This window comes from Trachinotus anak, unplaced genomic scaffold (genome assembly GCF_046630095.1).
Source record: "Trachinotus anak isolate AG129_WGS33_773 ecotype Australia unplaced genomic scaffold, CSIRO_AGI_Tana_v1 ptg000004l, whole genome shotgun sequence".
In the NCBI taxonomy this organism is placed as follows: Eukaryota; Metazoa; Chordata; class Actinopteri; order Carangiformes; family Carangidae; genus Trachinotus; species Trachinotus anak.
Genome location: NW_027273855.1, coordinates 18498411 through 18521504, shown reverse-complemented (window position 1 = coordinate 18521504; position 23094 = coordinate 18498411). Strand labels below are relative to the sequence as shown.

The 23094-nt window shown below is 40.7% G+C and overlaps 3 protein-coding genes across 3 annotated transcripts; 2 read left to right on the top strand and 1 right to left on the bottom strand.

Annotated features, from left to right (window-relative positions):
• The first annotated feature begins 5565 nt into the window (after positions 1 to 5565).
• trh (thyrotropin-releasing hormone) lies at positions 5566 to 8115 on the top strand. The gene is made up of 3 exons (XM_071475006.1): positions 5566 to 5789; positions 6273 to 6471; positions 6931 to 8115. Exons 2-3 carry the CDS (start codon positions 6291 to 6293, stop codon positions 7545 to 7547), a joined length of 798 nt encoding a protein of 265 aa, XP_071331107.1. The 5' UTR covers positions 5566 to 5789; positions 6273 to 6290; the 3' UTR covers positions 7548 to 8115.
• A 3345-nt stretch (positions 8116 to 11460) lies between these two features.
• Positions 11461 to 17298, top strand: LOC139620765 (rabenosyn-5). Its single transcript, XM_071476605.1, has 12 exons — positions 11461 to 11574; positions 12290 to 12572; positions 12895 to 13029; positions 13125 to 13225; positions 13342 to 13387; positions 13491 to 13652; positions 13780 to 14042; positions 14245 to 14315; positions 14424 to 14510; positions 14624 to 14726; positions 15403 to 15507; positions 15606 to 17298. The coding sequence occupies exons 2-12, from the start codon at positions 12410 to 12412 to the stop codon at positions 16704 to 16706; spliced, it is 2337 nt and encodes a 778-aa protein (XP_071332706.1). The 5' UTR covers positions 11461 to 11574; positions 12290 to 12409; the 3' UTR covers positions 16707 to 17298.
• Positions 17299 to 19382: 2084 nt separating this feature from the next.
• Positions 19383 to 22311, bottom strand: mrps25 (mitochondrial ribosomal protein S25). Its single transcript, XM_071476606.1, has 4 exons — positions 22087 to 22311; positions 20491 to 20597; positions 20289 to 20376; positions 19383 to 19914 (listed from the first exon to the last, which is right to left on the bottom strand). The coding sequence occupies exons 1-4, from the start codon at positions 22218 to 22220 to the stop codon at positions 19725 to 19727; spliced, it is 519 nt and encodes a 172-aa protein (XP_071332707.1). The 5' UTR covers positions 22221 to 22311; the 3' UTR covers positions 19383 to 19724.
• Positions 22312 to 23094: the final 783 nt, after the last annotated feature.

The following is a 23094-nucleotide window of genomic DNA, read 5'->3' as shown; positions in this document are numbered from 1 at the left end:
GATAAGACGCAAAACACAAAATTTGTATCAGTCCAAGCTAAGTTAGGTTCCATTATTGAGACTGCATGTGAATGATGTCACTGAAGATGTAATGTGACAGTTTAAGTTGGATTTAACTAAGATCACAATGTTTTATCTTATTTTTGCTGATGTGTAGAACCAGTTTCCTCTCTGGGATCATTTAAGTGTCATCTGTCAAATATTTTATGATACTAATCTCTGCAGTTACGTGGTGATGTTCACTGTGTTCATACTGTACCAGTGTGTTGTGTTTTTTCTGCTGCCTATGACTTCCCTGTAATGAAACAGTGAGGATCCCACTGAAGGCTGCAGGGATCAACAAGCACTAAGGAAGGAAGTTGTTTCAGTCTCCTGAGCAGCACAATCCAGACAGATAAAAAAGATCACGAAGCAAGTTTAAGGTAGTCTGGCTCTCTTTAGGCATCCTGTCACTGGCTCAGAGCTCTTAATTACAAGAAACATAATCAGGACCATGAGTGGAGTACTTAGTATGAAATGAAACTGAAATGCTGCAAGGAACTTAGGTAATTTTTGCATAAACAATTTACTGAGGTAAAATAAACATTACACAAATTACAATAGAGCAAGATGCTAAAAGGTGACAGGGGGTACAGGTTCTCTCAAAAGAGTGCTTCAGTAATTTAGCACTGCAGTCCTATAACCTTGTCAGATTCACTGTGGATATTAAAAAAGATCAAAATCAATGCAGCTGAACCAAGATATTGTATTTTTTAATTTCAGAAACTCTACCCTTTCATCAAAACCCGACACCTATTTTACATGTAATGCAACCTGACCACGGTCACAGATTTATATGTGTTACGCTCGTAGCCCAAACCACTAGCCTCAAGCAGAGATGAGGATGAGGAGCAGGCTACAGGTCTGGTAACCTCACATCTTTCTAACACCAAACCTCCAGATTTAAAATTTCTTTTTCAGACTTGTAGTCCTCAGTCCCTGCCAACTCAAGTGACATCACATGAAGCTATATATCAGATTTTGTGCAGCTCCCTCTGGGGCCTATGAGTTACCCTTTGGCTGTTGCTCTTCCAAAATGAATCGGCGCAAACAGTGCAGCTCAATCCAAATTGATCACATCAAGAAAATAATTGTTTGCAAATGTAACATCCCCAAACCCTAGGATCTGAAAACAGACTTTAATGTATAAACTCAGTAAAATTCCTCCTAAACGATTTCTATCTAATGAAGTCTAAAAAGATTTAATACTCACAAGCGTATCCTGAGCTGCAGTGAAGAAATAAGAATGTAAAAGCCTCTACACTGTCAGGAATTATTTCAGGATGAAAGAAACTGAATGCATTTAATATGAAGCTATAATCACGATGTGGGAGGGCTTTTATTGTGATGATTTGTTTGTTAGGAGCCTTGTTTTAAACCCAGTTGTACAAAAAAGAGTTTCTTCTGTCTTTAGCATAATTATCATGGAAAATTGTAGTGATTCGAATTGTAGTGATTTCTTTTGTCATTATGCCTTTATTCAGACAGTCAGAGAACAGAGAGTGACAGGAAATGTGGGGTGAGGGAGGGTTAAGACATGCAACAAAGGTCCTTCGGGTAAGAGTTGAACCATGGATGTTGCATTTTTGTGATATGTGCCTTAACCATTCGATCAACAAGTTGTTAGTAATGACTCTTTATTACTTGCTTGTATTAAATTATAAAGTCTGTACTTTTGTCCATGTCAAGATCCTGTAAGAATGGTGATTCCAGTAATCTGATTGGTCAGTATTTGGGCTGTTGACAGATTTTAGTCTGGTTTCAGGAAGACATTCTACACTGATCTGCTTTAAATTTTGCTGATTAGTCTTCTGCAAACAAGACATTGTCATAAAAATAAAGACTGATTTATTTTCGACCTAAAACTAAATTAATTACAAATGGTCACTAATTTTGTTTTGCGTGAATAACTATCTAGAGTCAGACTGGTGAGTCAGCACAAGTACTCAGCTTTGCCACTATACTGTTACATGCTTCACTAGATTTTTCCAGTGTAATGCGTCACAGTTGACTTTTCCAGAAGGAAAACATTTTCTTCTGGAGTGAACAGAACAGAGTGATTTGATGCAGTTGCTCGGTCAGACATGTTTTTCAAAAAGCCTTAATCTACCCAGATTTTTTGGTAAATTTGTCTCACTTGAGATAGTGAATAAAGAGATGGAAGTAGAGCGGGTCGTCCACTAATTAGAAGGTCGGTGGTTCGATCCCCGGCTCCTCCAGGCTGCGTGTCAAAGTGTCCTTGGGCAAGATACCGAACGCCACATTGCCCCTGATCAGCATATGTATGAATGTGTGAGTGAATGGGTTAATGTGGCAAGTATTGTAAAGCACTTTAAGTGGTCAGTAAGACTAGAGAAGTCCTATATAAGTGCAAGTCCATTTAGAAGTCTGAGGTCATCATTCATTCATCTATCTTATTTAGTTCTATCTAAAGCATAGTCAGAGTCTATCTTTGTGAAGTCGTTGATCCTCTGAAGTTAATCTGCTGTGCAACAGGTTTCCACAGCGATCTAACCTGGTTAAAAGAAAGACGGTTTTGTGACAGCAGAAAACCCAAGTTAAAGCCAAAGACAGCTGCTGACAAAATAACTTTGTGATGCAGGTCGCTGATCTGTGCAGCATTAATCTGAACACACACACAGGATGATAGGTAACCATGCTTTGCAGAAGCTTCCTTTACACGCTGAAGAAGTTCACCGAGACTGTAAAACCTACATAATTAACACCAGCAAGAGTAAACAGAGGATAAAGGCTAATGAGGCTTGTTATTTTCTCACACCACACAGGCGGTATACTTAACCTGTCCTCTTCCTCAGTACATGAGCTACATAATACTAAATAGTAATTGTTATGATCTCCCAGCTCTGAAAGACTCTGATAGCGAGCCTTTTTTGTGCAGGATGACGGAGAGTGAATCAAGAGAAAGGAGGGAGTATTTTAATCACAGCCTTACAGTGATAAAGGGGGGGTGACAACGTAAATGCTGCAACACCTGCTGCAATCACTCCATCTGCTTGAATTGTTCTAGGTCTTCAGTATCAGGACCACTCATTCACTGAACAGACCCTGCAGACTTTCACTTGTCAAAGGGTTCCCTGGCCTTTTAAACTGCTTAAAATCCAACATACACATTCTCTTGGGCAATTAATTGGTTCCTTTGGGCATGCTGTTACACACTTGGCCTAATAGGAGGGAGGGGACATACATGACAGACGTAAGCAGGTGGTTTCCCATTCAGACGTGTCTTAATTGTGCCATTGTGACTTTCTGTGAGTTGTCCGAGGCAATTCAGTGCAAAAAGAAAGCACTGCCAGACAGAGAGTGTGGTCTCACAGGGAATTATTTTTCCTCCTTTACACTATAACTGAGTTTAACTGAGGAAGGAGGCATTGAACTCAATTGGTAGCATTTAGCAAAATATTCTCATAACTCTTTTTTTAGAAAACCTGTGTGAGTGCTAATTCAATTGTTAATACTCTTACAAACCTAACCTTTTCAGAAGATACTGATCTAATTTTATTTTCATTTTCACATTAAAGGGAATGTGAAACAGAGATTGCTATTGTTGCCTCACAAAGGAAAATAGGAAATGAAATTTTACAGCTGAAGATATACAAGACTTTTCAGTAAGAATCAATCATGAAGCATACCTAATGATTTCCACCATGATATTGATGTTTTTAACTGCAGGCTTGAGAGGAGTCTAAACCCACTTGAAGTATTGGACGTGGCAGAACGTTGAAAGCAAGTAATTACGGCATTACACGGTCAATTCAGTTCACACTGACATTCACCACGGACAGAGTGTGACTATGCACAAGCTCGATCATACACTGGAGCGATTTGACTCTGCATAATGGACCAGGATTTATCTAAAGATATCTTCCGCAGGTAATTCTGGTGAGATTTGGATGAAGGTATGAGACTCGTGCTTCGGTTCACCGGTGCTCAACATTATGAGGTATATGAAGTACATAAACCTTAACCTTTTCTGAGACCAGAGAGTGAGACAGTTAAACATAAACATCCTCCATACTCATGGCCGGCTCAGTCATGACAACACTCAAATGACCTGACCTGACGTTCAGCTGAGACGAAAACTGTGTGCTTACATCCACTTCCATGTCATCATGTGTTCTTGTGGAGGTCTCAAGTTGATGCTGGCACATTTCCGCCTGCACAGAAATAGACAGTTCGAAACAGATCTTTTTTAGACAGCGGACATCTGCAGACACTTTCAGAGCTCAGCAAATCACATCAGAGCTATCTGGATGGAAAGAGAACATTTGTCGCACTTGAACACAAAAAATTTGGTCGTTCTATTTGTGTGAACTGACGACACTTGGGTTTCCTTTCCAGCACCACCTTTCTTCTCTCTGGCATCAACACAAAAAAGGTCATTTGACTAGTTATATTACCTTCTTAAACTCCAGTCAACCAGCTCTGGGTCAGTCATACAAACCCTTGCTGTGTAACCAAGCAAGCAGCCAGAGCTTCATTTAAAATTCAAGTGGGGATCATAAAATATCAAACTACTACTACTACTACTGATAATAAAAATATTAATAATAACTTTATTCATATAGTACCTTTAAATACAAAGTTTACAAAGTGCTTTGAAAACAAAGTAAAAGCAATAACAGGCAAGTGACTCAGGAGGCAATATAACAACAATGTAACAACAGGAAGCTGAAGAGTAGGGCCACACAAAGAAGTGAAATGTAAAGGAAGTGATGCACAATTTATCTGGATTGTTTTCATTTGGTTCTTTGGTGCAAACCAAAAAAAAAAAAAACAATCTTGGATTGGAATATTTCACCCTGTAAACACCATATAGCTTTAATGAAGATAGAGTGAAATAAAACAATTTTACAACCTTAAAGCTACTGAAGGGGAAATTAAAGGCGGATGTGGATGCTTAGAGGTTAATAAGTATGAAAACTCCTTCAGAAGTTACCAAACTGTGAGTTTTCCGGTTGCTTGACAAAATACCAAGTCAAAATCCCTTGCTCCCAAAAAAAACTTGGTCTGATACATTAAGCTGTGTTGCATCGTGACCAGAAAGTGCATTGCTTGTACCCAGAAGAAGCAGATGGGTTCAGCTCTCCCTCCTGAGTCCTGTAACCTTAGGGTATTTATGAAAAATATGGATATATATCTCTCTGCAGCCTTTACTGGTGCCCCACAAGACATTTTTTGTGTAGATACTCAGAATCAGTCATCATCTGAGTTGCAAACATAGCAGCCTTTTGTAAGGAGACACACTCAATACAGAAGACATGAGTCTATATGCCAAATGAAAGGTTTTTCAACTTAAAGGGGAAAATTTGTTAATATGGATAGATAACTTGTGGATTCCGATCCTAAACTTCAAATTTTCTATGAATGAATTTATCTTACCCACTCATCCTGTAGTATAACCTGCTGTCTACCTCAGACTCAGCCCTTTATTTGTTTTTCAGAATGACAAATTGGGCAGCGGCCCCTATAGGGGGATCATTCACCATATGCAGTTGCGCACGACTTGGTGACATCAATGGGGACGAAGGATCCTGAAAAATGACTCCAGCGTAGATGTGACGACAGTGACCGGTAAGTATAAATGCTGAGACGGAAAGTTATCTGCTCATACCTCTAGACTCGGCCTTTGCGGGTCACCAACCGCTGCGAGAGGCTGAGAGCATCTATCATCACTGCCTGCGGTGCGCTCAACAGTGGCTGGGAACGAGCAGAATCTGGACACTTCGCAGGTGAGTCTGGCACACTTCAGAGCAAATTCTAATACCAAAGAAATATGTCTATATTTTGTTTTAAAAGTTCTTTTTGAGCATATCTGGGTGGATCAAATTTATTATTTATTAATTAGATTTATTTCAGGAGGTTTCTTAGACAGCATGACCTTCAGTTTATGTCTTTTCTTTCTGTAAAACAAGTTTGACCCGCTGCTACTTTAGGATTTTACTTAATAACTTGCATGAGATCAGAATTAAGGAATAGTAATCAGCTTAAAGAAGAAATGCCCATAACAAGCTGAAACAAGATGTTTGCTCTGGATAAATGACCTCCTCCGATTGTTTTCCGTTTATTTTCAGAAAAAATAAGACTTTGAGTCTCGATATTTAAATAACTTTCAGCAGTGCAGCCATGTGTTTTTAGACCAGATCACTATTCTTCCACATTAATTTCATTTCTACAATCTATTTCCCATCGACCATGATCCATTTCTTCAACAGACGACCAACAAACTTACCATGAAGTCGACATGTCTTCTCATCTTGGCTTCTCTGGTGCTCTGCAACTTGACGGTGTGTGGGGGACAGGGCATCCCTGCTGAGGATGAGACGGACCGAAGGACCATAGACGACATCATCCTACAGAGAGCAGAAAGTCTCCTGTTACGGTCCATCCTCAAAAAGATGCAGGATGAAGACGGTGCGTAAAGTATTTGTCTGGGACTCATTTTACAGGCGGTCACGGAATTGATTTGATACGGAGTGTTTCATTTACAGTTTTAATTCTGTCAGTAATTATATTCCTTCTACCATGATTTAGACATTTGGATTATTGTTTCATATTTTACCTGAAATCTTAAACTAAAGTGGCAACATTGGCGCTCAAAGCAGTTCTGAGCTTTACGCGTACTTTTGGGTCTTCCCCAGTTACATAACTAGGAATAAAGATAATAAATAATGTTAGAAATTGTGTTCGGAAACATGAAAATGGGAATTAATCTATCTGCAGTTTGATATGATGCATGGGATGTGGACCACCAACTACACTCATTTGTGCGCATTTTACGCACGTTAAGGACAAACACATTTTTGCAGTACAGCGTTTCATTAAAGCTTTGGGGCGCTTGAAATAATCTAAACGGTGTTTTCTTCTTTCCAGATGGATTTTCCTCTCAGCCTGAATGGGTGACAAAACGGCAGCATCCCGGTAAGAGATACAGCGAGGATTTGGAGAAGCGACAGCATCCGGGGAGGAGAGAAGACGACGAGGACGATCAGTACTTGGATGTTCAAAAGAGACAGCACCCGGGCAAACGCGAAGATGAAACGCACTCGTTCATGGAGCTCCAGAAAAGGCAGCACCCGGGAAAGCGCTCCACCACGGGACACATTTCTGACAACCCGGTAATACTCCTGAGTGAACTTTCTAAACGACAGCACCCTGGCAAGCGCTACCTGGTGCTGCACAACAAACGCCAGCACCCAGGTAAGCGATTTACCGAGGATGAGGATGGCGATGGGGACTGGGATGCGGATGGAGACGAAGACCTCTCAGAGTTGGAAAAACGTCAACACCCCGGGAAACGGTTTTGGGATAACTCGAGTCCGGATTTAGGCACAAACAGTCCGTGTGATGTTTTGGACCCCACAAGCTGCAGCAAGACCAGCCTGCTGCTCGACTTTTTAGACAACATTAACAAGAGTCATGCTGAGGAGAAGAGACAACACCCGGGTAAAAGATTTGCACCCGAGGAGGATTTAGTGGAAGGCGAATAGGTTAAAGAAAACAAGCTCTGGTGTGCGTATACTGCTGTATTGTAAACAAATAAATGTGTAAATTAAGTGACCATAATGAATTATTAAAAATGAAAAAAGAATTGACATCATTTAATCTTTTTGTGCCACTTCTTTCCTCTGGCAGTTAATGACTGTATCATCATCGCAAAACATTTACCTGCTGTTTGTTTCCTTGGGGAGCTTGTGCGTAATTGTCCTTCAAACTGATTATATCGCTGTAAATAAGGTTTTCATAAGATTGAGTGTCCTATGTTTAACTTTATTAATGCATTATTATTATCATTATTATTATTATTATTATTACTTAGTATGTATTCCGTTAATTAGGCTACTTATGTTGTAATCAAGTCAAGGATGAAGGCATCAGTCTACTGGCTTTTGCGATGTCGCCTCTGTGAGGCAACACACGCTCGTCAGTACAGTACATGCTTGAATAAAATTAAAGTGGCTACGTTTACACTTATGCATAGAAATCCCATTCACTGACTGATTCGTGTTTCATTCTTTTCTACTTATGTAAAATATAATGAATACCATAGCAAATGAATTGTGTCACGGGTTATTTTTCTACACATCATTGCATGGATTACGTTCATTTCATCTAATGTTGTAAATTACAAGCTTCCACCAATGCTTTTGTTGGACAATAAAGCGCATTGGTAAAAACGTATTGTTTGCTTCAGTTGCAGTAAATGCACGCCTCATTGAGCTAAAGTCTATTAAACTGCTGATTCAACCCAACGAAGTCTAATTAGTGTGTAGCCCAACAAAGCGGTGGCGCTGCATTAGCCTCATCTAGAATGATTAATGCACTTCAGCAGCAGACGGCGTGTCAGGTAGCCTCTTCTTCGTTTAATTGGGCTTATTCCATCACAGCCTTGGGAGCAGCTGTCCACAGGCTTGATAAATATGCAAATTATTCATGAAACATAGAGATGGAGATCTAATGGTAGAGATGCTCCACTGAAACACACACACAGCAGTAATTCCCAGGGTTCCTGGATTGACAGACCACTGAGCAGGAAAATGCATATTATCTAATATACAGTATGAAATTTTTCAGATGAATTATATTTCATGCGCAAACTGTCTAAGGCCACTTGTAATTCCTCAAGAACAGAGGTCGATATAGGAAATAGATACACTATTCATCCTTTTTATGGCAGTCATATGCACACACCGCTGACAAACACACTTCAGTGACTCTGTGGATAGTGTAGTTCAGTGCTTTCCAACAGTTTTGGTTTATGAGCCCTTGAAAATGGGGCAAAGTCACACTTACAGTCTCAGTGTTGACGTGAGTTTTGAGCAGTTCAACCAAAGATAGATTTTTCTTTTTCTGAGTGTTCAATTTGAATTAGTTTTAAAGGCTTGACAAGGTAAACGTATTCACGAGTTGGGAAAATGATTTAGGTATAAAACATAATTACATTTATATTTTAAGTCATCTGTAACACCTCAGATTTACAGTCCTGACCCACAGACTGAGGACAGCTGAGATAGTCCTTATACTTTATTTTGCCCATGACTGCAACAACCTGCGAGGGGGCCCAGGGGAACAAAAGATCTTTGGACCCCTATAGCCTCCTTTCCATCTATTCTCTGTGCGTTGTGTATGTACCCTGTTGCTCTGTGCCCATTAAGTTAAGTGCTAAGGGCACACAACACAGGGCATCTTTATTGTGAGAGTGCTGCACGGGATGCATATTTCTGTGTGAACCAGACACGAGCCTGACGCAGTTCATGCAAGCTGAAGCAAGTTTTAGTTACCCTGTCACACAGTTGTCGTTACCATGGTCACAGCTTGCATGTGTGGGCTCCTGAAATGACAGTGAAAATGCATTGTTCCACGGGTTATAGGGAGATTGTTTTAACACACACATTAGGCAATGCTATCAGCAGTTCAAAACATCCTAATTAGAACAAGTTAAGCCTATTGTTCAGCCGACACGATCAAACTTGACCTGAACCTGATCATCATTTCTAAATTTTTGTTCAAAACCAGCCTGACCTGTCAGGCTCGGGTCAGGTATCCACCCTAGATTCTGAAGTCCTGTGCATATCGTGCTACTTATCTTCAACATGGGTCTATGGGAGGAAAGGACACTGACGCTGTTGAAGACATCCTACTTGGCACAGATACCCAAGAAGGCCACCCCAGTGACCTCAATCTGGTTGCACTAACATGTCACATGTCATGAAGATACTGAAGAGACTGGTTCTGGCCGACCTTAGGCCACAGGTGAAATCTAGTCTCTTCAGTTTCCCTTACCAGCCGGATGTGGCCATGAACAGTGCTGCCATCTACCTGCTTCAGCATGCTCACTCTCACCTGGATGGTAGGTGGCGCTATGAAAATCACGTTTTTCAATTTCTCCAGTGTTTTCAATACCATCCAACCACTTCTGTTGTGGAAGAATCTGCTCAGGATGGGTGTCAGCAGGTGTACTGTCTCCTAGATATCTGACAATTGGTCAGATAGAGAGAGGAGCTCCCAGCCTGATGTGGTGGTTAGTAATATTGGAGCACCAAGGGGGACTGTCTCCATTTCTTTTCACTCTGTACACCTCAGATTTCCAGTACGCTGTTCTACAAGGTCGGGGTTGTAGAGCACCATAAGTACTTGGGTGTACTTGAAAAGTAGACTGGACTGGAGGACCAACACTAAAATTGCACACCGTGTTTCTGATTTCTGATTAATGCTGTCCCTGATTTATAAATTGTATATTTTTATTCAATATCTGGCTCCACGGGTCCGCAATTCTGGTATTTCTAATTTTATTTTTATCTCAAGTTTGCTCTAACATGACAATTTCCCTCAATTTCCCTTTCTGTCTATAGAGCCCTAGAGCCATGGGCTAAAAGCATATACAGTCTATAAAACTATAAATTGAAACTGAAATAATTGAAAATCTTCAACTAGATTCTGACACAACGCCACTCTATAACACTGAGCCTCAGGGTTAGAACAGGTCACATTGCAGTGTGTATTCCAGAGCAAAGTTGCAATGAATTAAATGAATTATTAAATTGTCTCAAACCAACTGAGATACAGTGAACCTGAGGCCCCTGAGGCAGTTTCCCACTTTGCAAACCAACCTTGTATTTGCCAACATAATTGAGCTTATAGCAAGCAAACTCCTTTAGCTGTGCTGCTCGTGTTTGTGTTTTAAAGAGGCAGAAATTCTGGACCACAATGGCATGATGCCAACAAGGCTGCATCACCAGACCCCTTGGAGCCTCAAAAACCCCAAGTTCAGTACATATCATTTGTGTCTATATTAATTTAATTAATCACAAATGTATTTATCATTTGCACCACTACACACAAATGCAAAATCAGATATAATGGCTCCTTCATCCTCCACCTTGTAGCCATGTCCGTTTGAGTGACTCTTAACTGTTTTAATTTACATTGTGTTCATTTGTAGTCAGGTGTTTATCAAGCTGCTTCATATTTGATCTGTGTTTCAGATAATTAAAACACAAAAACCAGTACCGTAACAACAATTATTTTCATTATCAATACGTCTGACAATTGTTTTCCTTAACATCTCATTGATCGTTTAGAGTATAAAAAATAGTTGTTCCCTGAGGCCCAAGTTAACATATTCAAATAGTTTTTTTTTCTAACAAAAAACCCCAAAATGACTTAGAAAAATATTCACAATTTAGCAGCTGGTACTAATCGACTATGTCCCGTACACTTTATTGGGGGGGGGGGGGTAGGTTGGGGTGAGGGTGAGGAGGGGCTGCGGTATCAGTCCAGCCATGGGTGCCAAGCACTGGTGCTCACATTTCGATGCAGTGTTGTGATCTTTTTATATGCAGTCTATGGTCGTGATGGGGCCCAGTTCGTGTGAGTTTCGTTCTGTTTGTCCCTCTGCGCTTCGTGTACAGACTGAATGCTAATCACATGACCAGGCTGCTGCTGCTGCAGCTGGTGTTGTCGAGCTGTCAGAGAGAATCCGAACTGTCAACAACATAGTTATTGTCGATTTCATTTGTAAGTATGGATGATCCGTTGTTTTGATAAGTCCGTGAGTATTTGTTTTTGTGAAGTTGGACGTTTTTTGTTCCCTTGCTTCCATCATAGAGATTGGAGAAACGATGGCTAAAGAGGGCGAGACCTGCTGCTAGCATTGTCCAGCTAACGTTATATTATCTGTTCAGTGCAACGGCGGCCAGCGTTACACAGATACTAAATCAAACAACTTAATATGCAGATATTATACACCCAGCACAACAGTGCTCGCTATAGCTGCTCGTATGGCTCGGTTTGTATTTGCTGCGTGGGTCGGATAATCTAAATGAGTTGATTAGGTATATGAACTCCTAGTCCACGTTAGCTGGTTAACACGTAGCGCCAAGTTCATTTTTCCTCTACAGTGTTACACGATAATTAGCTAATTCTGTACAGGTGGTGTAAACCCCAATTATATCTTTACACTAAGTAAGAAATGTAATATATATCAGCTTCAAGATCCTCTCTAACTTAGCGTGTCTAACAAAAAGTGACACTCTTGCCTCCCACATTTCAATCACATAAAAGTCACATTGTGTCACTGCAGTGAATGATGGTTAGTAGGAAGCAGAAGTGTTGGAAATACACTCTCGCAACTAAAGTACGTTTAGGAAAGCTGCTACAAATATGAATTGTCTAAAATAGCTGCAATTCATGTAATTTATGTAGCCTCAATCTCCTTTGTCCTGCTTTTCAGAGGATTTTCTCTGGCGCAATGGAGCTAATATGGGGTGGGTTGCACACCCCATGACATGGGGACCAAAGCAGAATCCTCCCACCTTGCACCTCTCTTCCAACAACACAGCCGACTGTTAGCATGGCCTCCAGCTACTCTTCCCCCTTTGAGGGGACAGGTGAAGTGAAGGAGGGCTTTCTTTGCCCACTGTGCTTGAAAGACCTTCAGTCATTCTACCAACTCCAAGATCACTACGAAGAGGAGCACTCTGGGGATGACCGCCATGTCAGAGGACAGCTCAAAAGTGAGTCCCACGTTCTAGTCAAAAATAACTTTGTACTGTGTAGCTCAGCAAAAGGCTTCAACCTTAAAAAGCAGCTCATTGAGTACGGTTTGAATTTAGATTAAAGGACACTGCAGTATATTGACCGTGGACCTGGGGAAATTGTTGCCAGGATGAACAGGCAGAATATGCTGCTGCAGCTTCACAGGGAGAGACAATAGCTGAAAAAGGACAATGATGATTAGGCAATAAAATATAAATTACCTTTGGTGTATGCTGTATTATATCCTCTCTGCATTTTCTGTACTTGGACTAAGTTGCCTCCCAATTTCTTTGTGCACAGGTTTGGTTCAGAAGGCAAAGAAAGCCAAAGACAAGCTGTTAAAGAGAGATGGGGATGACAGACCAGATACTGGCAGTTATGAGTCCTTCTACTATGGTGGAGTGGACCCCTATATGTGGGAACCTCAGGAACTGGGTGAGACTATTATATTATTGCCAGAAAATATACTAAGTTTTAACAACTGTCTTAAAGAATGACGGTATACTTAATCTTTCTCTTTTCTTTTGTAGGAGCAACTAGAAGTCATCTGGATGTATTTAAAAAACACCGGGCAGCCAGGATAGATCATTATGTTATTGAGGTCAACAAGCTCATCATCAGACTGGAAAAGGTGTGCTTTCATTAGCAAAGTTCATTCAAACCATTGTTTTCTTTCTGCTCTTGTTGAAATCAGATTTGAGATGGGCTTAACTGTGCAATTCATTTGCATGAAAACTGTCGTTTCAGTTGACATCGTTTGACAGGACTAACTCAGATGCAGCCAAAATCAGAGGTTTGTCCACATGAGTTTCCATTACAAGTCTGACTTCTCTCAGTGTATGTGAATATTATTTATGTAATGTTATGAACTAATAAGTGTTTATCCTCCTTTATAGCCATTGAGAAGTCTGTAGTTTCATGGGTGAATGACTCAGATGTCCCGTTCTGTCCTGACTGTGGAAACAAGTTCAACATTCGGAACAGACGGCACCACTGTCGTCTCTGTGGGTCCATCATGTGTAGGAAGTGCATGGACTTTGTCCCCTTACCTTTGGCCCGTATGTATGAACACAATGTACAAACCTAAAAAAAAAAATAAAAATCATCAGTTATCTTGTTGAAGTCAAATTTAGCTGTATGTGTCTCATTGATTGTGACTTCTTCTTGTCTTTTGTCTGTTCACAGAAAAGCTGATTAACGGGACACGAGAAGCCCTGTGTGTACATGGAAGCCCCGGTCAGTCCCAGTCTCCCCCAGCAGGAGGTGGCAGCAGTGGCATGGGCTCCAGGAGAGGCAGCATCAGCAGCCTGAGCAGTGTAACCTCCATGCTGGAGGAAAAGGATGACGAGAGGATCCGCTGCTGCCACCACTGTATGGACACGCTGTTGAAGAGGCAGCAGAAGTTGGAAGAGAAGGACCACATGCCTGACATAGTGAAACTTTATGAGGTTGGTAAATGAATCAATGCGAAAGGGATCATTGCAGAACTCACAATCGGCCTCTTATTCTGGTCCTAGTTGTAGTGCAGTCGATTCTGTGTTTTCTTTTCAAGCTGTGTTGAGTTTATTCGATTATATCCTTCCTGTCAAGCATTGTTTTTCTTCTGGGGTTTCCTGTTGTTCACTTGCTCAAAACTTGTCTTCCTGTCAGAGGCTGAGGATGTGCATGGAGAAAGTGGATGAAAAAGCTCCAGAATACATCCGAATGGCTGAGTCTCTCAAGTAAGCTTCATATAAAAAGTGGTTATTTAATTAGAATTAATTATAGAAATAATCTTGGATTGCAGGGACTGTTTTGTAGTTTACCATCATGCCTGTATGCTCCCACAGTGCTGGAGAAACCACATACAATCTTGACACTGCTGGTGGACTGAGACTGGAAGTACAGAAATACTATGAACTAATCGATGCTCTAAGGTACACATCAGTCCTGAATGACTGTTTCAGAATTGAATAGAACTCCTTTGTCATGTTTGTCAAATGTGTGTGAGTTTTACAAGATAAAATGGAGTTCTCTGTTCTCTCGTCAGCAAGAGGATTTTAACACTGGGAGTTAAAGATGATCCACCACCGCACCCAAAGGCGCTCCAGCTGCAGAGGATGGTCCGGTATACAGCCACACTATTTGTTCAGGTGAGACCATGTTCAGACAGTACTCAGCATGGAAAAAGACATACAGAATAAATTACACATATTGGGCAGGTAATTAAATATTTCTCCTCTTCCCTCTTAATAGAAGTCATCCTTCCTGTTTCTTTCTGAATGTCCATAAGCTATGATGGGCTATGCTGTTACAGTAAGAAAGGGACTGGTACAACAGTGTTAGATAAGCTAAGACAGAATCATCTGTAATATAGCATTACAACAGCCCATTTGATGAGCTTGCAGGGTCTAGTAAAGTTTATTTTCCACATTTTCCTCCATCATATAAGTTGACTGATGTTAACGAGTGATCTATTAGGTTAGTAAAATCCTTTTCTTCTACTTGAGGTGTCATACTGTGTGCTGAGCTAATGAAGCATAGCTGTTTGTAGAAAAATTCAGAGAAACACTCCAGACAGAACCTGAATTATGGGAGGATGGCAGAGTTTGCTGAAAACACAGCAAGTAATTAAAATCAAACCAGCACAGGTAATACTGAAGTCATCCCACTTCCCTTAGAGAAATAAATCCTGTCTGAATGGAGCTATTGAGTGTCTTCTAATCATCATTCTATTACATGTATACAGTATTTCTGCTATGTATGTCTTTCTCCCTGGATCCTTCCTTTCCCTGAATTCACCTATTCTTTGTGTCCTCCCTGTTGTAGGAGAAGCTGTTAGGTCTTATGTCTTTGCCCACTAAGGAGAAATATGAAGAGCTGAAAGAAAAGAGGAAACAAGAGCAAGAGAAGAGACTCCAACAAGAGAGACTGGTGAGATTATGTATTGATACAACTCTCGATTTTTCATCTGTCAAAAAAAGAGGAACTAAATCTGTACACTTCACACTGTATGTTTTCCTGCTCAACAGGCAGCTCAGGAGACCCTGAAGAGGAGGCAGGAGTCTGAGAGAAACCGTCCACCTGTCAGCACCAACGGAGAGCTGCCGCAGGCCCCCAGAGTACCACGCATGACCAAAGCTGGTGGCTGGTTGCCCTCCGCAGACTCTGTTCATACACGCAGCGAGCTGGAAGACCCCCTCCTGCAGCAGATCGAGAACATTCAGTCGTTCCTCCGTCAAGCGCGGGAGGCCCAGAGAACAGACGAGGTAGCCATGTTGGAGGAGAACTTGCGTCAGCTGCAGGATGAATACGACCAGCAGCAGACCAGCCTGGCCATCGCTCTCTCCCAGAAGCTGGCTGCGGAGGAAAACTTGCAGCAGGGGGAATTCAGTCGCCTGGAGGCCCGGGAAAGGGAAGAGAGGGAGCAAAGGGGCCCTGCTGTGGGCTCCACCCTGACTTCCTTCACCTGGGAGAGGTCTCTGGATATCAGCCCGGCAGGGGGCTTCCAGGGAGAGCAAGACACTGCAGCAGAGGACCTGACTCCTAAAGCTGAGAGGAGTCCATCATCTGTAAGAGCATTCCCTGCTCTCACAACCCAGGAGGAGTCACCTCCTAGGCTGAGGAGCTTAGGGGGACATGTAACCCCCCCTGGTGGTGAAGGACAGAACAGCACCTCCCTTAACCCTTTCGATGAGGATGACTCTCCCCTAGAGGAGGATCCATCCAATCCTTTCTTTGAAGACATCAAGAGGGAACACAAAGAAGTAACCAATGGGAAGAAAGAATACAACCCCTTTGATGAAGACGTCGAGGAAGACAACCAGGCTGAGACTGTACCAGGAAACCCCTTTGAGGAGAATGACGACACTGACCCAGGTAACCCTTTCATGGAGGCCTCTGGGAATTCTCCAGGAGCCTCGACCAACCCCTTTGAAGAAGATGTTGATGAGGCTTTGCCCGATTTGGACATGATCGAGGAAGAACTGCTGCTGCAGCAGATTGATAACATTAGGGCCTACATTTTTGATGCCAAGCTCAGCGGCCGTCTTGACGAGGTGGAGCTCCTGTCAGAGAACCTAAGAGATCTACAGCACACCCTACAGGAACAAAAGAAGAAGAAGAAGCACTGACACCTTTTCTTCAAAATGCCCCCTGATCACCTGCCACTTACCAAGTCCTGCAAGGATAGCTCACTTTACATGACTAATGAGCCCAGTGATTTTAGTTTGGGTGAGGTCCTGCTGCACCACAGAAAGGTTAGGTTAGTCCCCAAATTACATGTACTAGAGATCAGTAGTCTGGAATGACTCTTTTAATTACGTCTTTCTAAACCACTTATCCTGCACAGGGTCACAGATGGCTGGAGCCTGTCCCAGCATGCACAGTTTTTTTAGCACCACAAGTAAAAATCCATTTGTACAGAAGTGTTCATGAAGATATTAACCCTGTTGTATCAGTGCAAACATGAACAAATGAAGAATGCCACTTTAAAGATTTTCTTAATGGGACAGTCGGATGGGTCTTTTGAGTTGAGTCTTGTGGAAGTCAGACTGTGTGATTTGGCTCTCTGGCAGAAGCTATGAATGAGCACAACATATTACCATAGCTGAACAGCAATAGACTGATGCACAAAATCAAAGGTTAAATAATAAATCTCCACCAATTTAGCATTGCTAAATACAAGCAATGATCCAAAATTGGAAGGACAGTAAAAAAAAAAAATTCTACATGTTCTTCCTCCTCGTCAAAACCTAGTGCCTATATTAGCAACAATGCGATTCAACTGTACATTGTTCAGTTGGAGATTTGGCTGTGTTACACTAACAGGGCCTGATATATCCTCAAACCTCAAACACAGATTAAGAGTAGGCTACGGAGGTGTGGTAAACTCACTTCTTTCTAACTCCACAACCCTGGATTTTTTTTTTTTGTTGTCGTCTTCAGCCCCATCACTTGAGGAAATTCATCAGATTTTGTGCAGCGTCTGGAGCTACAAAAGGCTTTAAACAACTTCTTTTCACACCTGCAGTAGTACACCCCAAGACCAATGTGTAGAATCGGTGGAGTTCCCCCTTAATTCCAGTGATGTGAAGGGTACTGAGTTACTGCACCTACAACTTCAGTTAATTTGTGGTTATTGAAGTTCCTGCTGTTCAGTGAAGTAATGCCAAAGAACCAAACCATGCACGACTGTTCTAACTGGGCCATGAACTTTTGTCAGACTAAATATCCATCTCATAATTGAATGAAGAACAAAAGGAATTCGACTTTTGAGACCTATAGCCTAATATTTGAAGGAAACTGATCATTAAATAAATTGTGTTATTAATGTTTAATCACACGCCTAAATTACTAATTCAGTCAAACCACTCACTTTTCTCATAGATCTGAAAGGGACACTAAAAGGCTCATTACACAGAATTAAACCATTTCTGTTGCTTGTCAGTCATGCTGATACTGATGTAGCGTTATGATCTCACGATTGTAAGGAAATGCTTTTAATAAATATTCACACTGCAAGTAACTACAGGTACGTTAGTGGTAGAATATCAGTGACAAGTTTTTGTTCAAACATCTGTTAAGTTCAGTTTTAGTGGGTCTAGTCTTTTTTCTGTAAAACTGAATTCAAATGAACATTAACCTATTCCTGTTAAGTGACATTATCTCTGTCTGCATGGTTCTTCTGGTCTAGGTCACGGTTCGCTTTGACATGGCTGCATTTGAGACCTTTATTTTTAAAAATTGCAATCTTGAATGCCACAGCGAGCCAAGTGAACAAAAGGTTTTCCACATCCTACTGTGTGACCCCTGCAGGTTGTGATCTTGTTGTTTACAGTGGCACTACCGATCCAACTGAGCACTTGGGTTGCATGATTCATGTGTCTGTGCGTCTTTGAAGTGCTGTTTGATGCCGGTCTTTCTATTGAGCTAGTGGCCAAGCTTGTCTTCCTGCTTTTGTTTTTTTTATAAATTTAGACAAACTGATCAAATCTCTCAACACGTTTCTCTTGTTCTGTGCTGTTGACTAAGATCTGTATGTAAAGCATGTTATCTGTTCAGTAGTCTGGTCGAAGAAGTCCATTCAGAGTTCATCCAGCCATCTCGCCATGTACATACTAAACACTATTTGCCAAGGCACATTGTAGGCAACTTCAAGTTAACAAAAATAGCACCAGAATTCACTGAAATCCCAGTGTGTACAGACATGACTAAATCCTTAGGATAAAGCAACATCTTGGACATATTTACACTACATGAATGCCAGCAAGTATTACCACTCACAGCGCTGCTAAGTCGGTCCTTACATGAATCTTAATGTGCTCTCCTGTCAGTCAGACTGTCCATAGTTCTCTTCATAGACCAAAGTGTTTTGTGTGTCTGCGAATCTCACACTGCTTATCTGTGATGTCCACAGAAGACTGTGAGCAAAACATGTGACACTAAATGTTTTGTGACAGTGTGAATAACTTGAGGAGCTTCTTAATGTGTTAGCAGTTGATTTTAGCTTTGGAAGTCATTTGACTAATGCCTCTGCATTTAAAACAATAACTGCAAAATAAAACTAAAATTTTGGACACAGGCATCAATTTATCAACTTTAGAAAATTTCATCTCAGCACCAATAAAAAAAGTTGTCTACAGTAAAATATGATTGTTTCCCTTTTTTTTTTTCATAAATGTGGTAAAACCTGTGTTTAATCAATTAACTTTATCCTGACACTCACATGAAAATACTGTGGTTATGATTACTTTTTTTTGTGTTTGTTTTGTTTTTTTACATAAAAATGTTACAGGGTACTACAGCCACAATGTCTAATTAGGTTTTATTTGAATGTTTACATTGCAATATTCAGCTCACATCTGGATGTGAAGAACCTTTAACCAGGTCACAAACTCAAGATGTCCAAACCTGGCTCAAAGTATCGACTCCCCCAACACTGATATGCGTTTGTGCTGGATTTATGGTGGAGGCACTGACGATCTTCAGTGCACACAGAATAGTGCAACCCATTCACTTGTGCATATTTATGACAAAATATGCAATGCAATAATGTCCTTTTATGTCACCGTACAAAATCAAACACAACAATAATAATATAATAATATAGTCCAGTAAATCAACAATAGTCTGCCCTCCCTCTCAGCCTCTTACTCCTGTGACGCTGCCATCTGGGTGCGATATTTGCCTGTCATCTCCTTGGGCAGCGGCGTGGTGCCAGGACATGGCACCTGGCCCTCCACCTCACAGATACACTCCCTCAGACAGTACTTCTTTGGCCCAAAGTTGGCGGGGTTGGATGCCTGCATCTTGGCCTGAGCCTCAGCTTGTAACACTTCCCTGTGAGCAAAGAGAGAGAAAAATAAATACACAAACACGTCATCTGGTCACTACAGGACCAGGCCTTTTTCACAGCAGACATTTTTGAGATGTTACTGCAGGAACGGCACAGATGTAAATAAAAAAATATGGCTGAATTCTAATTAGCAGCTTCAGTCTCACTGTCCTGGTTTTGCTGCAATAAATATTATATATATACATCTATATTTCACCTGGTTTTCAAGGCTGAATTACAGTAGGGTGATATAATTTTCTGAAGTGATTTGCTTCAGCCAAGTGAAATCAACATTAGTCGTGTTGATGTTCAAACACAGAGAGCCCTAATCACAAGCATATAGTCATGAAACATATTTGGAAATTACTGAATATCTTACTCTGATTTGCCCAAAATCTTCTTAATGTGTTGTGAAATTTGTTTGTGGTCCTTCCCTTCCACATCCACCAGCACCTGCTCCCCATCATCTGCAAGACAAGAGATTAGCCCAGCCTGAGACAACATTTATGATCATTATTATTTATAATGATAATAATAATAATACTTGTTATTATAATAAACAACAGTGCAAATCTACACACCCAGATAGAACTTCAAGAACGGTGATGGTGTCATATTTTTGAACATCATTATTTGGACCCACGGGTTTTTGTACTGAATCTGAGGAATATTGAAGAACACAAACTTTCTGCAAAACAAAGGGAGAGAAATTTAGCAACAGCTTCACATAACAGGCCTTCAAACTTTCTTTCATGGGACGCTTCTGAGAATCAAACTGTAACACTAATTAGGTATTTATTAGGTATTACATTGTTTTTTCCATTGCAAATGTACTCGCCTCCAGCATTGTCAGGTATTTTCTTAATTGTTACATATCACATCCCAGTATCGAAATTGACACCCCTATCATTTGCACTTTAATAGCCATTTTCTTAAAGGAGCTGACACCTATTGAAATAATGAAGTTGGTGCTGAAAAATGTTTATCAGCACTTACACAAACCGACTTTTTTTGAAGTGAGACATAGTGAATAACATCCCCCGCAGCAAACAGACATGAAAAAACAAGCCTTTGGTCAAATTTTAAAACACTGTTACGTCTTCTTTCATGAACTTAAAAAATAGAGACACAAATAAAATAGTAATTGTGGGACGTGCAAAAGATATCACAGTTTGAAAACCTTTGTGGCTGACGACCAGTCTTTCTATTCTTAAAGTTAGGAATTTTTATCTTGTCTGACAACCAGTTCATGCTAATTTTTTCCACACTTCAATTTCTGAGATATTTTTTGGACTGTCTTGCATGCACAGTATGTTTAAGAGCTACCCACTGACTTTCAATGACGTTCAAGTCAAAAGCTTCAGCTTGTGCTTCTTGAAGTCTTTCCTGTTGGATTTTGAAGTCTGCTTTAGATCATTGTTCTTCTGTCGATGCTGAAAACTGTAATTTTAACGTCATCTGTCCACATCACTTGTTTTCAAAATGACTCTGGATTATCCAGATGTTGCTTTCCGGACTTCAGACACTGAATTTTGTGTTGAGGCCGCAGCTAAGGTTTCCCTCTGACAACTCATCCATGTAGACCCCAGCAGCACCACTCCTGTCAGTTTAACCTTCCTGCAGCTCCTTTACAGTCATATGGGGTTGAGGTGCAGTTTCATCCGGACGTTTTCTTGGCCTTCCAGACCTTGTTTTGACTTCCACAGCTCCTCCGGACTGCCATTTCCAATTACCTTTCAGTGTAAATTTCAAGCTGGAATCGCATTGATAAATTTTACATTACTGTCCCTGTTTAGTAGGTATCAATTTCATATTCAGATCCCCAGTCAGGTGCTTTGAAGAAACCATGAGTGTTACCAAAAGCATTGAATAGTCAAAAAAAAAATCATCAGCTCTGGGTATGCGATCAGCTGACTTTTGTGAATTCTGCTCAGGTCCTAGCAATTCAATTAAAAGCAAATGAGTTGGTAGGGAGTAGCAGAGGGGCCAAAACTTTCCACATCCCACATTTACAGTTTACTTTGTTTTTTTCAGGTAAAAAATTTAAAGTGACAGTGCTTTAAGATTTGGTTTACTTATTTTCCCTTAAAATCGCTTCAAAAATCAACTAAATATGTAATTTTCCACGTTTGCATCAAGTTAGGTAGCTAGATAGATAGGTAGCTGTTAGCTCTGACCTTGCTCCGTCGCTCAGCTCTCCATGTGTGTTGTAATTCACCGTCATGACCTTCACTCTGTTTTTAAAGATGATGTCGCCCTTATGCAGGTAGTCCAGGGTCCTCCTGATCGGAAATCTTCCTTTCATAGGCATTTTAAACAAATCCCTTTATTATTTAAAAGATAGGATTTGAAACCTGCCTCCTGCAACGAGTCGCACAAGCACACGCATATAGACGCGCTTTGATGACGTTCCATACGGTTTCCATCCGGGAAACTGAGGAGCGGACTGGTGGTTGTAGTTTTTAACGACGCTGCATTTCATTGGCCTTGATCGCTGGAACAACAGCTCAGCCAAGGAGACAGGAAAGACGAATGGGAAGATAAAATAATTAACGGGTGCAAGGTGCAAACAATGAGTAAAAAATATAAATTGTCTTTGAAATGTTGATACAGTCCAGAAGAATATTTAAAAAAAAAAAAAAAAACAACTCTGCAATGGCAGAAATTTAAAATCCTGTTTATACTCTTTATTTGTGTCACGTCATAAATTTAACAATTTAGTTGCCAAAAACGCAGTTTCACTTAAACTGTGGCTCCTTTTAGGTATGGATGGACATACTGATAGAAACTCCTCTCACCCTCAGAACAGAACAGAACAGACTCAGCCTTGTCATATTTGATGAATAACTGTTTATTTCTTTTATAATGTGTGACTTCAGAGAAGCCAGCCCGAGAGACTGGAATGCTGATACAGGAGCTCAGTCGTTAATACATTTGTTTTATATCTTCATTGGAGTGAGGTAGAAATGTAGGGTTGTGACAAACTTGAGCAAAACATGAATGTTTGAAATTCTCAGTCTCAATATCTGAAGAAATACATTTTACATGAGCAGAAAATATTTACATAGTATAAAATTTTAACCATGGTATACTTAATCCTCAAAACTGAAAAAAAAAAAAAAAAATCATCTCTATGATTCTCTAATGTGGGAGCTGCTCATGGTAGATGTTTTAAAGCCACAACA